The sequence below is a fragment of the Rhinopithecus roxellana genome, chromosome 14 (assembly GCF_007565055.1).
Source record: "Rhinopithecus roxellana isolate Shanxi Qingling chromosome 14, ASM756505v1, whole genome shotgun sequence".
Classification (NCBI taxonomy): domain Eukaryota; kingdom Metazoa; phylum Chordata; class Mammalia; order Primates; family Cercopithecidae; genus Rhinopithecus; species Rhinopithecus roxellana.
In genome coordinates this window covers 56,452,865-56,469,627 of record NC_044562.1, presented here as the reverse complement: position 1 = coordinate 56,469,627, position 16,763 = coordinate 56,452,865, and the positions used below count along the sequence as shown (strand labels likewise).

The 16,763-nt window shown below is 50.1% G+C and overlaps 1 protein-coding gene across 3 annotated transcripts in view; it reads right to left on the bottom strand.

Moving 5' to 3' along the window:
• Positions 1-16,763, bottom strand: part of LOC104673096 (contactin-associated protein-like 4) — a 208,440-nt gene that overhangs the window by 21,797 nt on the left and 169,880 nt on the right. For all 3 annotated transcript variants that reach the window (XM_030915962.1, XM_030915963.1, XM_030915964.1), the window contains 3 exons: positions 15,847-15,974; positions 8,834-9,004; positions 7,984-8,202 (listed from right to left, as the gene is read on the bottom strand). In XM_030915962.1, the coding sequence (XP_030771822.1) occupies positions 7,984-8,202; positions 8,834-9,004; positions 15,847-15,974 (518 nt within the window). The remainder of the gene's footprint in view (positions 1-7,983; positions 8,203-8,833; positions 9,005-15,846; positions 15,975-16,763) is intronic.

Here is a 16,763-nt window from a genome sequence, read left to right as displayed (position 1 = left end):
ATCTTCTAGAAAAAAATAAAGAAGAGAGACTATCTCCCAACTTATTCTATGAGGGAGCATTACACTAATACCAAAACTAGACTGAGTATTAAAGGAAAAGAAAATTAGACATTCCTCATGAAAACAATGCAAAAATTCTAAACAGAATTTTAGCAAATCAAATCCAACAATATATATCAAAAAAGGATAATTCAGGCTGGGTACAGTGGCTCACACCTGTAATTTGGGTGTGAGCATTTGGAGAGGCCAAGGTGGGTGGATCACCTGAGGTCAGGAGTTCGAGACTAGCCTGGCCACCATGGTGAAACCATCTCTACTGAAAATACAAAAATTAGCTCGGTGTGGTGGCACACGCCTGTAATCCCAGCTACTTGGGAGGCTGAGGCATGAGAATCGCTTGAACCTCGGAGGCAGAGGTTGCAGTGAGCCGAGATTGCACCACTGCACTCTAGCCTGGGTGACAGAGCGAGACTCAGTCTAAAAATAAATAAATAAATAAAATAAAATAAAAAATAAAAAAACCCAGAATATGCATCATGAGATCAAGTAGGTTTTATCTTAGGAATGAAAGTATTTTTCCTTTTTTAAATCGATAATATCTCAATATAATTCGCCATATTAATAAAATCATTTAAAAGTACAGACATCTGATTACACCAATGAGTGCAGAAAAAGCCTTTGATAGAATCCGGTGTTCACTCCTGATAAAGTCTCTCAGCTGGCTAAGAATAGAAGAGAGGCTCCTTAACCTGTGGTGAGGACATTGCCAATATTATGGCACTGGTGAGAGGCTGAGACCTGTGAGGTCAGGCAAAAATTCTGTTCTGAGCACACCTGTGCAATTTGTACTGGAGATTCAAGGCAGTGCCATAGGCAAGAAAATATGGGAACAAAGCATCCGTCCTGGAAGGAAGAAGTAAAGCTGCCTTTATTTATACATCCCACTATTTTCTATGTAGACCATTTGCTGGAATCTACAAACAAGCTACTAGAGGCAATAAATAGATTTAGCAAGTTTGTAATTAAAATCAAAACAGAAAAAAATCTGCTGTATTTGAAATGTCACTTACAGTGACATTAGAATATTAAATTATCAGGAATGCATCTAATTAAAAAGGTGTAGAAATATTTTACATGTCAAACTAAAATATAGTATTGAGAAAAGAATTAAAGAACTAAAAGATGGCCGGGCGCGGTGGCTCAAGCCTGTAATCCCAGCACTTTGGGAGGCCGAGACGGGCGGATCACGAGGTCAGGAGATCGAGACCATCCTGGCTAACACGGTGAAACCCCATCTCTACTAAAAAAAAAAAAAAAAAAACTACAAAAAACTAGCCGGGCGACGTGGCGGCGCCTGTAGTCCCAGCTACCCGGGAGGCTGAGACAGGAGAATGGCGTGAACCCGGGAGGCGGAGCTTGCAGTGAGCTGAGATCCGGCCACAGCACTCCAGCCTGGGTGACAGACCGAGACTCCGTCTCAAAAATAAAAAAAAATAAAAAAATAAAAAAAAAGAACTAAAAGATACACCATCTTCATGGAACAAATTATCAATATTGTTAAGAAGTTAATCTTCCCCCAAATTCACTCACAGATTCAACACAATTCCAATCAAAAGTCAAGTAAGGCTATTTTTTGCAGAATTTGACGAGGTGATTCTGCACTTCCTGTGAGATGCTGCGGGTTCTGGGATAACGGGAACAACGTCATGAGCTTGCAGAGTGGGTGGGTAGTTTCCCAGTGGGTTCGGTGCCAGCCTGGCACATGCCCCAGCCACAGGCACAGAAGGCATGTGTCAGTAGGCTTCCCACTGTCTGATGGCGACTTTTGGTGGAAATTTACTTTTTCTTTGGTTGCTCATGTGGAAAAAATTTGCCGTAGTCCATTTATCCACTTAAAAAACAGAAATTGTGTGTCTTTTGACCAAGCAAAATGGAGGCATCGCACCCCTTATTTCGATTCTGCAGTGGCTTCTCATTGCCTTAAGCCAACTATTCAATGGACTGCGGGACTCGCAGGTCTGTCTGCCCAGGGCCTTGCTCCCTTCCTGACACTGGGGCTTTTGAGGCTTTCTTCTGCTTTCCTTGGACTGTGCTCCTCCTGCCACATGAGGCTGCTGGTGCCCCGTCTGTGTCCAGCTCTAATTACAGGAGCCCAGCTGGGCTGAGGCTTCCTAGGCCCTTGGCCGGCCCTTAGCCAACCCTCCCTGGGAGTCCCAGCCTGCCCCTGGGCCTGGCCTTCCTGGTGCTGGAGCATCTGGTGCTGAGTGGCCAGGCCCAGGCACATTTCCCCAGGTTCCTCTGCATCTGTGTCTCAGTGCTGGACACAGACCAGCAGGTGGAAAGGGGAGCGTCCTCACAGCATCAGGTGGAAAGGGGAGTGTCCTCAGGGTGTCAGGTGGAAAGGAGAGTGTCCTCAAGGTGTCAGGTGGAAAGGAGAGTGTCCTCACAGTGTCAGGTGGAAAGGGGAGTGTCCTCAGAGCGGCAGGTGGGAAGCAGAGTGTCCTTAGAGCACTCTGCGTCTCCCCCAGCCTGTGGCCAGGTTTAATCACCTTTGTGTCCCCAGTGCCCTGAGTGTCGCCTGGACATGGCAAGAATGCAGTCACTACAGGAAACATGGGCTGTGGTCTGTCTGTCCCTGGAAGCGGGCGCTTCTGGCTTCCCATGAACTCAGAAGGAGGAAGGGCGAGGCCACAGGGGGCTGGGCCAGGGCTGTGCAGGCAGCATCTGGGAGGTGACCACTCTCCGCTCTCTCCCCCGCACGGCCATGTGGCAGCTCACACCAGCTGGGAGGAGGCACAGAGCCATCCCAGTTCATGTTTCTTCCATGTTTCTAACTCGACAGAAGCTTGAGCACAACACATGATACTGAGAACGCCTCTGTGAGGTCCAGGGTTGGGACGAACGAAGGAAGTGCCAAAAAGACGGGCCGTGCACAGGGTGGATGCAGGTGGCTGCCAGGCCCCTCCAGCCCAGAGCTTCAGAGAGGCCACTGGCAGGAGAAGACAAAACCTCACTGCTGTTCACAGGCTCCGCAGTTATGAAACAGGACTGGTGACTTAAAAACCAAATATACACACAGGTAGGTAACTTCATTCATAAATGATAACTCATTTTTATTTTTATTTTTTTGCTTTTAAGAATTTAAGAGTCTCTAACCAAAGCTTTGACTTCATTCTCTCAAGATACGATACCTGGATATAAAGTTGAACATTTTTTTTTGGTTTTGAGATTTCTTTGTTTCAGTGAAGGTTACATTTAATTGTAAATACTATTTTGGGACATGGAGTAGTAGGTAGTAGGATCTTTTCAAACATTTGGGGAGAGAGGCATTGCCAGCTGGAGTGGGCATCAGTGCTTCAGTCAAGATTTCATCTTTCTGGCAGGCTCTTTTATGGGGGTTAACGATATGCTCCCAAGAGCTGGTTAGGAAAACATGCCCAGGGTGTCCGTGGCCCCAGGCCTAAGGGAAGGAAGCAGCTGGGACTTGACCCTCTTCCCGGAGACACCTGCCTATGGAAGCTGCCGGGATGAGCCGTGCAGCCCTGACTGGGAAGGACGGTGGAGGTGAAAGCCCAGAGACCGTCTAGACCATGTGGCCCAGACCATGTGGGCCCTGCGTCTCCTCCATTGACACCCCGGCACCGCCTTGTAGGGGCAGCCCAGCCCCACAAAAGCACCTAGGAGGGGAGGCGAGGGAAACCTTGAGGGGCCACTCAGCTCACGAGGCCATGCTGTTAACCCTGGAGCAGGGGCAGGAGGGAAAACCCGGCCGGGTTGGTGGGGACCTGCAGCCACAAGAGCAAGTGCCATTTAATGATGTGACGTCCACCACATTCAAGCCTCTCTTGTAGAGACGACGGGCATCTGACTTCTTAAAAACGACGTTGTTTTTCACATATACAATATTCTTCCTCACTGGCGTTTGATGGCACAGAAGACGGCTTTCTAGAATTTGTTAACTATGGGCTTCAGATACTGTGTCCAGCCCCAGAAACCTCTTACATTTGTATCCTATGTTAGAGACCCTGCTCCAGCCAGCACCGTCTATGAGATGCTGCTCTGCTGGGCCCACATCCCTCAGCTGCTGTGGGTCTCTGCTTCCAGCCAGAAGGCGGCAGGTCCTCAGCCCACCGTGGTGCCCAGAAAGGTCGGAATCTCCTCAAATGCAGCAGTGCCACGCTATCACGGGGGCCTGGATACCTGACACAGCCCAGTGAAATTGACAATGTAATTTAAATAAAAATAGCGCTTATCTAAATAAGACAACTAGTGGTTTTTTTGATGAAACTCTTAGAGGTAACATCTCGTGACTTGTATCCCACACGAGGGTGAAACTTCCTCCGTTTCATATTTTTATGCTACACGAGAAAACAGTTAACTTCTATTTTTTTCAGTGTTGTCTTATGTTTTTAAAGATGTTTCTTCTGTGTAGTCTGCAGATAAATGCTATTATTACAAAATAAAGCAACAGCAACTCTGAAAACACAGCACAGTCTTCATGACACCTGCGTGTGTCCCAGCCACAGAGGACAGCTCAGTGCAAGCAGATAACGTTCCCGAGGAATTGGTATCTGAGGCACAAGGCACTGTGAGCTGTGACCCTCGCCCTTGCAAATAAGGACAATTCGAATTTCTCTGAGCATTGGTGCTACAGATATCTCACTCTAGACCAGATTCTGCCTCTGAAGTCAGGGCTGGCCGTCAGAGGGGCTGCCGCACTCTTCACGGCTGAAGCTGACAGCAGCTGTCTCAAATGCTGGGTGAGTCCAGGGCGAGCTGACCCCAGAAAGGTGGGCTGGGTGGCCCAGGGAGGGCCCTGGACACTCCTTTGGATGGGAAGAGAGGCAGGAGCTGCCTGCACCCTGGGGAATGTGGTGGGAGGCAGCCGACCAGCTGTCCTCAGAAGCCCACCTCTCAGCCATCTTGTTCTCATTATCAAGAATATAATAAAGACATTGTAAATTTCCCTGAAGATAGACAAAAGTACAAACGAGCAATACAGTCAAGAAAAGGTGGGACCTGTTTGGAAGACAGTGTTTGGTGAATCACTGAACCAGAAACTAAATTGCTCTGCTAGGTTTATCTGGAAATTGTGGCAGTTTGTTTGCATTGAGGCAACCTTTTATTTTTTCTCATCAAAGTAGGTAAAATATTGAATTACTGAAATCAAACCCAAATTTCTCTCATCTTATAAGATTATATAATTATAATTGAGAAATAAATGACATTTTGAGAAAAGCAACCCTTTCAAAAATGTGTGTTGTGCTCACTTAATTTCTCATAAATGATACCTGCAATTTTATTTGCATTAAAGAACTGAGCCACAAACATAAGATTAAGGGATTCCATACAAATATCTCCCAAAATGCATATACTGTGTGTGCGTATGTGTATGTGTGCATGTGTGTGTGTGAGAGTGCTTGCAGGTGTGAGTGAGAAAGCATGTGAGTGACTGTATTTGTGAATGTGTGTGTGACTGTGTGTGAATGTGTGTGACTGTGTGTGAATGTGTGCATGCCTCTGTGTGTGTGCGCCTGTGTGTGCGCCTGTGTGCGTGTGTGCATGCCTGTGTGTGCCTCTGTGTGTGCCTGTGTGTGAATGTGTGTGTGCCTCTGTGTGTGTGTGTGAATGTGTGTGTGCCTCTGTGTGCGTGCCTCTGTGTGTGTGAATGTGTGTGCGCCTCTATGTGCGTGCCTCTGTGTGTGCCTGTGTGTGAATGTGTGTATATACTTCCATGTGTGCGTGCCCGTGTGTGCGTGTGCGTGTGTGCCTGTGTGTGTGAATGTGTGTATATACTTCCATGTGTGTGGGCATGGTGCATGTTCATAACTACAATCGAAGTACCCTGGAGGCGAATCACAGAGAGGAGCCCTGTACCTGGACACAGCAAAGTGCTCCATCGCCAGAATTCCCTGAAAACGTCTTGGGTTTGATTCCGTATGGGAATCTAGAAATTGAAAGACTTGACTCATTGGGAGGGTGTTTTAAAACATCAGGGACTGGCAGATGCGGCCAGTCTCTGCCCTCACAGGCACTGGTTGTGCAGGGGCTTCCCTGCTTGCAGCAAATCCCTCCTGAACTCAGCCCTGGGAAGGCTGTGGACACCGGGCATGGTGGAAGCAGGTGCAGCTCCTGGGACCTGACGTGGGCGGCCACAGCCCAGAGCAGACTGCACTTGCAAGTATGAGGACAGTTCCTGTCTGCTCCATTTTTCAAAGTAGAAAGGCCACTTCTATGGTTTTAATTGTGGTGCCGGGCTCAGGAGAGGACATGCTGATGTGAGACCCAGTCTGAGATTTCGTGTTAAGGCAGATGTCCATGATTCAGGAATTTACCACGAACTCACCAAATATAAAAACCAAGACAGCTGGCCGGGCGCGGTGGCTCACGCCTGTAGTCCCAGCACTTGGCCGAGGCGGGCGGATCACGAGGTCAGGAGATCGAGACCATCCTGGCTAACACGGTGAAACCCTGTCTCTACTAAAAAGTACAAAAAATTAGCCGGGTGTGATGGCGGCACCTGTAGTCCCAGCTACTCGGGAGGCTGACGCAGGAGAATGGCATGAACCCGGGAGGCGGAGCTTGCAGTGAGCTGAGATCGCACCACTGCACTCCAGCCTGGGCGACAGAGGGAGATTCCATTTCAAAAAAAAAAAAAACAAAAAAAACCCAGGACAGCTAAGTGGGGTTGAGAGACTTTTCATCCTCAGAACACAGGGTCCCAGAAGCAGAGTCACCCTATGAACTTTCCGCATAGTATTGCAGAAATTGTGTTATTTTATTTATAGGTGCTCATAACTCATACCACTATCTATTACACACGTTATTCAAATGTGGCCACACGATCTCAATTAGGGCAGTCAGCACAGTGCCTTGGGCATAAAAATTTCCGTAAGTATCTCTTTAATGGACTAAAATAGTTCAAAAAAGTAGAAAATTACACAGAAAATACTAAAATTAAACGTTTGTAAAATTAACAATAAGCTTCATTTTTTTTTTTTGACTAGCGAAAGCTAGTAAGAGATGACTGCTTAAGCACAGAAATGTGTGGGGATCCTAAAGTTCACACGTCCGCCTCACTGAGATTCCAGCAAGAGTCCGTGATTATTTTTCATTGATTGGAGTTCCTGATAAATAGCTTTTTTATTCTTTTGAAAATGCGGAGGAGTAGTCATAGAAGGGGTAATCCTTCTGTCTTCTTGAAGCCAAACGAGAATAAAATCATTTGTGGACAACACAACACAAAGCCAAAACCAACCCATAAGTCAGGGCAGGAGGCCCCGAAACCAACCAGTAAACCAGGGCAGGAGACCCCAAAACCAACCCTTAAACCAGGGTAGGAGGCCCCGAAACCAACCAGTGAGCCAGGGCAGGAGCCAGGGCCCCCACTCCAGGCTGCGGGGGAGTCACACCAAATGGCTGCTGAGGGTCTGGCTTGCCTGCAAATGTGAGCAAGCGACGGGGTAGGGAAGGGGGAGGGAGCAGGAGGAAGGTGAGTGGGCCGTGGCCACCTCCCTTCTGGTTCCTTCTGGCCCCAGTATTGGGGCACCCAGGGGAGCACCTGCTGCAGCTTCTGGGTGGGCGTCTACCTTCAGGTAGAGACCAGTGGTTGGTAACGGCTGCCACACCATTCACTGGGCAGGACGCAGCTGGAGCAGAGTGCCCCGGAGCTGGTCCTGGATGAGTTCACCACGAAGCACCCCACTGGGTGTGGGGACACGGCCCGGGGTATGAGCTCACCACGGAGCTCCCGGCCAGGTGTGAGGACGCAGCCCGGGGGATGAGCTCACTGCCAAGCACCTGGCCAGAAGTGGGGACGCGGCCCTGGGGATGAGCTCACCACGGAACACCCAGCCGGGTATGAGGACGCGGCCCTGAGTGGTGCCTCAGCTGTCACCCAACCTCGCCTGCTCTCTGCTTCCTCTCCAGCCGTCTCTACAGCACCCGCGGGACTGGGAAGCCAGCAGCGTGGCTCACACTCACCCACGAAGAGCTGGCTGTTGAGCTGCAGGAGCCTGTGCCCATCCTCGGGGGCCTGGCGGGTGCTGGGGGGCAGCAGGTCCACCTGCAGCAATGCCTCCTTCATGTTCCTCTCGGCTCGGACCAGGTGCCACCGGTTGTCACTGAGGGGAGTGGGCGACTGCACCGTGACCTCACAGGGCCCGTTTCCCACGTCGAATGAAAAGGCCACTTCTGCGGGGGCTGGAAACATCCCACAGGGAAGCGGTGTCAGTGACAGCCGAGGAGGGGCCTGAGCTTGGACCATGGGGAGGGATCCCCGGTGGCAAGGGCATGGGGCCCTCAGGCGGGGAATTGACTTTTGAAGTCTAGTGAAAAGGCAAAGTTAACTTACGTATACGGGAAAATAAATACGCTCAGAATATACAGTTCAGTTTACTAAGTAAGGAACTGGAAAGGTAATGACCCGTGGCAGAGAAACTCTAAACCACCTGGGTCTGTGGAGAATTTCGTCCTGAACCTCACACAGTTTGATGAGCAGGTTGGGGGCATTGGTCGTAACATGGCAGGTCTGTGCCACGAAGGGACTGGGAATTCAGGAACGCCCTGTGGACGCCCTGGTGGAACCCAACGCCCTGTTTGTACCTAGCTGAATGCAGACAGGTCCTGCCCATGGGCTGCCAGCTGTGCTGCCGCGGCACATGGCCGGTCTCTTTGACCAGCGGTGAGTGGGACTCACAGACCTGAGAGCTGGAAATGAACCAGTCGGGGGTGGAGCTGATGAGGGGCAGGGCAGGGGGCGCTTCACACACAAAACCGCCCAAGAGCTCACAGCAAAGTAACGAGCGCCCCGCGGCGCTTCCCAGACACTCACAGCGCAGCTCCAGGCTGATGAAGTCCGTGATCCCCAAGTTTTCCAGAAACACCCCAGAGGAAGCCGTCGTCTTGAAAAAGAATGACACGTCAGCGCTGAGCTCTCCACGGAAGGTGGGGAAGTGCAGGTAGGAGGCCCCCGTGTGGAAGGACGCCGCGTTCCAGAAGGATCCTGGCGGGAGAAGGGGGAGATGGCAGCAAACCCATGAGGCGCGTCAAACGTTCACTGCCGAGCGCCGCCACAACCTACGAAGGCCGCATTTGTGTTCTCTGTGACGTTTTCCTGGACAGGCGGTCTGCGCGCAGAGTTGGCGGTTGATGAGAACCGGGAGGCGCGGGGCCCGCACGGTACCGGAAGGAATTCACCTTCGATGTAAGAAAAGTGTCTTCACTCTGAACGCTTTACCCAGGCAAATCACTTCGATCATGTTCCACCACACTTTTATTATCAAAACATTGGTTTGTTCATCATTTGATATTTTAAGCACCTTTGTAAATTTAAGTTAAAGAAAATATCCTGCAGAAACCCCCTGAGCTGGCCACGCTCACCGTCCCACCCAGGCGTCCGGAATTTCTTCACACCCAGTCAGGGCCACCTCCACGTGGCAGGAACCCCGGCTCTCATCCAGGCCTGGGTAGTAATTCCTCCTCCAATGAGAAGGTTCATCAGCAGAACCCTCGCCTCATGCTACGACCGTGTCTCACAACATACTCTTTTCATCCAACGATCTCCACGGCTCCTCAGAAAACTGGATTGGAAAATAACCACTTTTCTTATACTGGTTTCTGTTAGTATAATTTCTTTTATTTTATTATTATTATTATTTTTTGAGACAGAGTCTCGCTCTGTCACCCAGGCTGGAGTGCAGTGGTGCCATCTCGGCTCACTGCAAGCTCCGCCTCCCATGTTCACACCATTCTTCTGCCTCAGCCTCCCCAGCAGCTGGGACTACAGGTGCCCGCCACCACGCCCAGCTAATTTTTTTGTATTTTTAGTAGAGACGGGGTTTCACCATGTTAGCCAGAATGGTCTCAATCTCCGACCTTGTGATCCGCCCACCTTGGCCTCCCGAAGTGCTGGGATTACAGGCGTGAGCCACTGCGTTCGGCCTGTTAGTGTAATTTCATATCACTTATGATCAATGCAAAATAAATGGCTTAAAACATTTTAACAGTGCTCAAGTTGATAAAAGCATCTTCCCGAGTGATTAGCACGTTAATGGAAATGGAATTCCAAAGGCATGTAATATAATCCTGTCATAGGTAGTAGATTTAAATGACTGTCCATTCATGGTTTTTATCTGGACTTTCATTCCCTCTATTTTATCTGGTTGTCCGCAGCTGCCGTTCTGAGGCAATGCCGTGAGCTTCTGTGGATTTAGCTTGACGCTGGCTTTCGTGGAAGGCCTGTGGTGTGGCGTGGTGGTGAAGTGGGGCCCAGCGGCTGTGCATGACCCTGAAGGCTCAGCCAGGTACTGGTCATGCTGTCCTGGACTCCAAAGCTGCTGGTGTTGCCTTGAAAGTTCTGGGGCATCCATTGTAAGCATAGATCATTATGCGAACAGCCCATTCCTCATCACTCCCCAGACTTCATAACATCCTCACACCTAAACTACTTTTCCTGGAGAATAAGTTCATGCACGGTGTCAGAAAAACAGCCATATCCCACTATCCGTTCCCTCTGTTACCACGGGGAGGGAGACCCCCACTCGCCTCTGCTCTGAGCGGGCGCGGATCCACGTTCGGTCCCATCCAGAGCTGAGGATGATGCTCCGCTCATCCACCTCTCAGCTTCACCTGGAGGAACTCATATTAAGGGGTCCGTGCTCAGGTTTTCAGCAGCTCACATGCAGCCAGCTGCCCCTGCTTGCTGGGTTTCTGTTGAGAATTCTTTCTGAAGATGTTTCATTTTTCTCTGGAGCATTCTCTGGTTAAATGAAGCTACAAGCACATTTCTTAACTTCTGTGTTACTGTTGTTTCTGGGCTTGGCCATAGTGAATGTGAATTAAGGCGATGCCTGGCACCCAGCTGGGATGTGAATTAAGGTGATTCCAGGCACCCGCTGGGAAACCTCACATTTGTAGTCTCAGGCGAGTCCCTGGAGATATCTCAAGATCATCACAGTGCTTTTAGTTGAACAATTGCAGAAAAAAAAAATACATGATTTAAGATGGCTGGAAAGACAGAAAATCAGGCCTATTCCCACCCTGGCCACTGTCAGGAGTGTCTGGGTTCCTTAAAATACCAAAGTAGAGGAAATCATGAAAGGATATCTCTTATTTCATTTTAGCTTTATGAGTGGGGGGCTCGTTTAGTCCAGTGGATGAGAATCTGCTCCACACGCTGCCTGTTTACACAAGGGCCACTCCAGGACTGAACCTTCGGCTCCCTGAGGGGCTGAACCTCAGAGGAAGCCCCGTCAGTTGGTCAGCTGGGAACCGGAAAAGCAAATGCGGCTGCCCCCACGCCACCCCACACACACACCTGGAGCCCTGGGGTCCTCTGCCTAGTGCACAAGTGGGCAGGAGAGGGTGCCGGAGTCTCTCTGGGGAGTGGCTCCAGGGTGTTCCTGGCAGGAGCCACGGCCTCTTGTGCTATACAGGGCTCAGCTGGAAGCACAGTGGGCCCGAGTCACCCACCAGGAAGGGCTCGGCACAACCACATGAGCCTCCGCGCAGCAGGGACTTGGTGATAACCCTGCTCCAAGGTGACTTCGTGTGTGTGTGTGTGTGTGTGTGTGTAATGCAAAGGGTTACATAATCCAAATGCAATTTCCACAGCAGAGAGCGGGGTGGAAGCTGCATTCACTTGTGTGTGTGTGTGAGATGCAAAGGGTTGCAGAACCCAAGTGCGAATTCCACAGCAGAGAGGTGGGTGGAAGCCGCATGGTGGAGATGTGGAAATAAACTACAGACACAGGGTCTAAGACGGGGCACCCAGGCACTGTGCACATGCAGTGTGGATGACGTCTGTGCATGTGTAGTGTGGATGACATACAGATGGTGCTCACCTTTTACACGAAGGGTGGATGTGTTGTGCACATATTGTACGTAACTTGGTGAACCTCCACTCACAACGTTAAAATGAAACAAGAAACTTGCCTTCAATGTTTTTCTCCAACAGACATTGCCCATTCAGGAAAATAAGTTTTATTAGCCCTATGGGATTAAGCTTAATTTCATAAATATTTTCTTTTTTAAATTTGTATTTGATCTACAAATAAACTTTCCAAATAATAAATTAATTATTTTTTAAAAGGAAGAGAAAACTTGTTAAAAGGCAGGTGGCTTTATAAAGCAAGGATGCTTACTTCCAAGAGTAAAGACACACACAATGTAACCATATGTTTCTTAAAACTAGGAATAGAAATTATAAAAATGCTGAGGTAGTAACTTTTTCTTTTCAAATTTGCCTTTCTGATTATTTACAAAAATGAGCTGGTAAGCCTGGCTTTTTAACACAAAGAAAACACCAGGAGTGGTTATAATTTCCCTGTTGAGAGCATAGATACTCTTGATTTTAGACTTCAATGGTTCCTCTTTTGAAATTTGTAATGTTATTTCCTAATGTTGGGGGAAATGATAGGAATCAAATATAAAGCAAAACAAAATGAAAATCATGCAATATGCTGGATATAATTATAGTTTTTGGTTTGTAGAACAGCTGGAAAAGAGAACAAAGCTATTCATGAACATGTGCATAGAAAAGCCACCCTCATCCGGAGACACGTGCGGCATGAAATTGTCAGGCCAATGGGAAGGGATCATTACTCTCAGAAGTCATCCCTGACAGCAGCACTGAGGAGCCAGCTCAGCAGACGCAGGACCGGGTCTTCTGTGCACACCTTTGCCTCCAGGTTAGAGGGTGGTGCTTCTGACATCAGCAGCTCGACACGGACTCCGGAGGCACAGGCCTGCGTCCATCACCTGCAGCAGAGCAGCACACGCTGGGCCGTTCCTTCCTCTGTTCCGCTGCTGTTCATTCTCACAGCCACCAAGAATCAGCCGGTCACAAAGGAGTGGAAAGAAGCAACTCTGGACCCAAATTTCCATCTGTGCTCCTGTGTGACCGGGGCAGGATGTGGGGTGGAGGGAGCCCTGAGCCTCTGTTCAATGCTCCTGTGGACTCCCTGGGCTGCCGCAGGCCCCTCGCCAACAGGTCCGGGGACACCTCTGTCCTGCAACGTGGCTCGGCAGCACCGGTGCAACTGGACACACTCTCTCTCTGCCTTGAGGCCCACCGGGGTCCTCCTCAAAGCACCGTTGCTCAGAACTTCTGGCCCGTCCCACACGCCCACTGCCCTCTGCCCTGGAGGGCTCTGCCCTTGGTCCTTCCCTTCCCCAGATACCCACTGCCCTCTGTTGCCTCCCCCTCCAGCCTCCCGAGTCCAACACCCCCCTCTCTGCTCTGCCCATGCCCATCTTGGGCTTTGGAGCAGCTCACACCTGAGCTCTGCACACAGGTCCCAGGCTCTGCCACTCAGACCCAACCCTCAAGGCTGCCAGACTCATAAATCACATCCACTGCCCATTCAATCTTTGCTTTTACCTTCGGATCCAGCCCCAGTTCGATCCTTACCACCTGGCCTCTGTTGAAGCTGCTTCAGGCTCAGACTGGGTCACAGCAACCCTCAGCCAGGCCCCACATGCTTGGTTCCTGCTGAGCAGGACTCTCTTCCTCATGTGCTGGATGCTGGACCCCCCCTCCCCGTCCTCCTCAATCCAGGCCTCCTCCTGGACGCAGCCTTCTGTGGAGACCCCCCTCGCCCCTGCCCTTCCCTCCTCCCCGGTCCCTGGCACCGTCCTGTGGGTGTGGGGTGCACCTGTTCTCTTCCTCACTGTGGCCCCCAGGAGAGCGGTGCCACCATGGCCTCCCTGTTGCATCACTAGAGCCACTCACACATTGTTTCACTAAAGGACTTGGCAACGTTTCCTGTTTTCTTCAGCCACAAAGAATTCAGAATATGCCTTTTGTTTGGTTTTATAATGTGCCCTCCAACAAACCCTCCTGTGCTTTGCGCTTCAAATGGAGAGAGGGAGGCAGGGAGGAAAGAAGAGGAGCGGGCAGGCAGGTGACCAAAAGAGAACAGTTCCAAGCAGAGAGAGGGACTCAGAATTTCTGACTGGGATGGATTCCTGGCTCTGGGCAGGTGGCCCCGGTGCAGCCCCAAAACCCTGTTGTGAGGGCAGCGTTGATCCCCTTCGCCCAAAGTGGTTTAGGCACAGCAGTGCCCGAGGGGACAGAATCAAGGACAACGTTGTCTGAGGGGCGGCCTCCTCCAGGCTGCACGGCTGCACGCCCTGAATATTCATGCTCTAGGATTTCCCAGACAGCTGCTCCAGTCACGCAGAAGAAATGAAAGAGCCAAGTCCAGCAGCTCAGCCATGGTTTTTCCTCCCACAGGACACTTAGAAGGTTTTCCAACGCCAGGTAGCAGCAGGGCCGATGTTTACATTAAATTTAAAATGATCAGAATTCAAATGTCAAAGATTTATAATGGCTTTTCAGGTTAGATCATCAAACTGAACATGAAAATAAAGAGTATCTCTCCCGCTTGTGAAAGGTTGGCGCGGTGTACACACCTCTGGGGAAGGAAGGTGCCGTGATGGAGCCGGTTCACAGAACTTATCTCCCCGAAACACTGACCAAAGAGCGATTTGTAAAAATGCAAAAGCATGGTGGATGACCAAAAAAGCAGCTTTCAGGGGCTGCCCGAAACCCCGTGTGGCTCCTGCCTGATTTCCAGGCTGACATCTGGGCCTGTTCTGATGGCCGTGGGCTGCTTCTGGTGGCCAGTTCCAGCCTGTGCGGAGCTTACCCAGCACGGGCATCCTCCCTGCCAGGACCCATAGACTAAAAACCTAACAGAGATGTGAACAGAAGAGACCCCCATTCTCTTATGAATCATGCTGAGCTTGGAGCAGTGGAGGACTGCTCTGAGCCAGGCAATCAGAGAGTCTAGTGAAAATCTTGGGGGAAAAAAATCTATGATCAACACAGGGCAGACTGAGGGGTCACTGAGGCACGAGGATGGAGCCAGAGGTAGGGGCTGAGGGCGCAGAGCAGGAGACAGCAGCCGTCAGGGAGCGCCTATGACGGGCAGGTGTGTGGTGGTGCTTGTCTGATCAGAGATCACATCTGTTCTTCCAAACTCCTACAATCCTACAACATATCACAAATGTGTGCTAAGGTTTTAATTTAGAACAAATAATTGCTCTGTTTTTAAGTTCCAGTTAAGAACTTGGACCATAAAATCTCTGAGAAAGGTAAAAAAAAAATGCGGGTGATGCAGCCATTTGAGGTGCATCTGAAGTCACCAGATGTCTCAGAGGGACGTGAGGGTGGGCGTGCACTGCCTCACTGTGGGGAGGTGCTCACAGGGACCGGGGACCAGTCTCCACCTGGGAAGCTCCTGCTGCAAATGCATAGTGACCTGAAAGCTGCAATTACATTTAAAAATATTGCTTTAGATTGCAAATACTGTGAGAAGATGAAATCACAGGAGCCACTGTTACAAAGGAGAGAGAGACAGAGAGAGAGAGCGCGCGCTAGAGTTGCAGAAATCAAGAAGTGAAAAAGCGAAATGCACTTGGTTAGCTTGTTTCCAGCCAATGTTCTGATCCCGCCATCCTGGTAGTGAGAAGCCGAATGCATGACTGGTTTCAGGCCCCAGTTCCCTGACCAAGTGATGGAGACAGGAGGCTGGGTCCGTGGACAGATGACGCCTGAGGAGTCTGCGGAAGCTTCTCTTGCAGGGCGTGCTGCACACACTCACAGAGGCATTTCCCTTAGCCCATGCCTGGATGCTTCCAGCTGATGGGCAGGCTTCTCAGGGCTCCCCTTGCCTCTCCCAGTAACGCCTTAGACCAACCACTGGGTAACAGCCATGCGGCATGTGTCACTTCCCTAATTTTAAAAAAGCACATAACTCCTCGTTTTCCATCAACTTCCCCCACAGAGGCTGTCTTTGCGTGGACAGGTGCTGTCAGGAGAGAGGTGTGGGCGCTACCTACCGTCTCCCTGGCACTGCAGTGGTCCCAGCTTGTAAGCTGCCTCCGAGCCCGGGCGGTCCGCGTCGGTGATGACGATCCGTGTGACCGGCAGGTGCTCGCGGTGGGAAAGCACGCCCACGTCGCTCGTCCTGGGGGAGGAGACACTGCGTGACACTGGGCAGGGCCGGGGTACCCAGCTCCACATGCAGGGACATGCCAGGCCTGGCGGGGCCGCCACCCAAATGTCAGGCCCAGTAACACCTTGATGGGTCCTTTCGTCCACATGGGGACCACAGAGAAGGCAGGCAGCAGATTCTAAAGGTGGCCATCTGCCAGCCCGAGATCACAGCTTCAGCCGAAATGAGTGGCAGATTGCGCTTCTAAATGTCGGAGTACTAATAAATACTGCTAAATAAATAATAAATAATAATAAATGCTGCACGGCATGCAGTGTTACGTGCCTTGTGGGCTGCTAAGTGAGGGGGATTGTTAAATATTAATAAAATATAGTAGTCTATGTAATACATCAATAAAAATGACTTTCAGATTTTTATTTTAATTATTATTTTAGAACGCTACCTTGTGTTCGCTTTGTCCTGCTTTATTGACTTTTATAACTAAAAAAAAAAAAAAAAACTGATTTGAAACCAACCTGGAAATCCAATGCAATGCAATACTCTCTAAATTTTAATCAGTGGGATGATCTGAGAGTGAGCGCTCAGTCAACACCTGTCCCTAGAGGTTTCTTCCAACCTGAACTGCCCACTCTCTCTTCCCACAGGTGACAGGTGTGATCCTTGCCCTGGCGACCCCCAGTTCCAGGGATGTTTGCACACTCATTCCTGCTATGAATGGCTTTATAAAACTGAGTGTGTGCTGGAGATAAATGAGCATCTCTAGGAGAAATGCAGAGACGGTTGGGATGGGGCGGAGAGCCT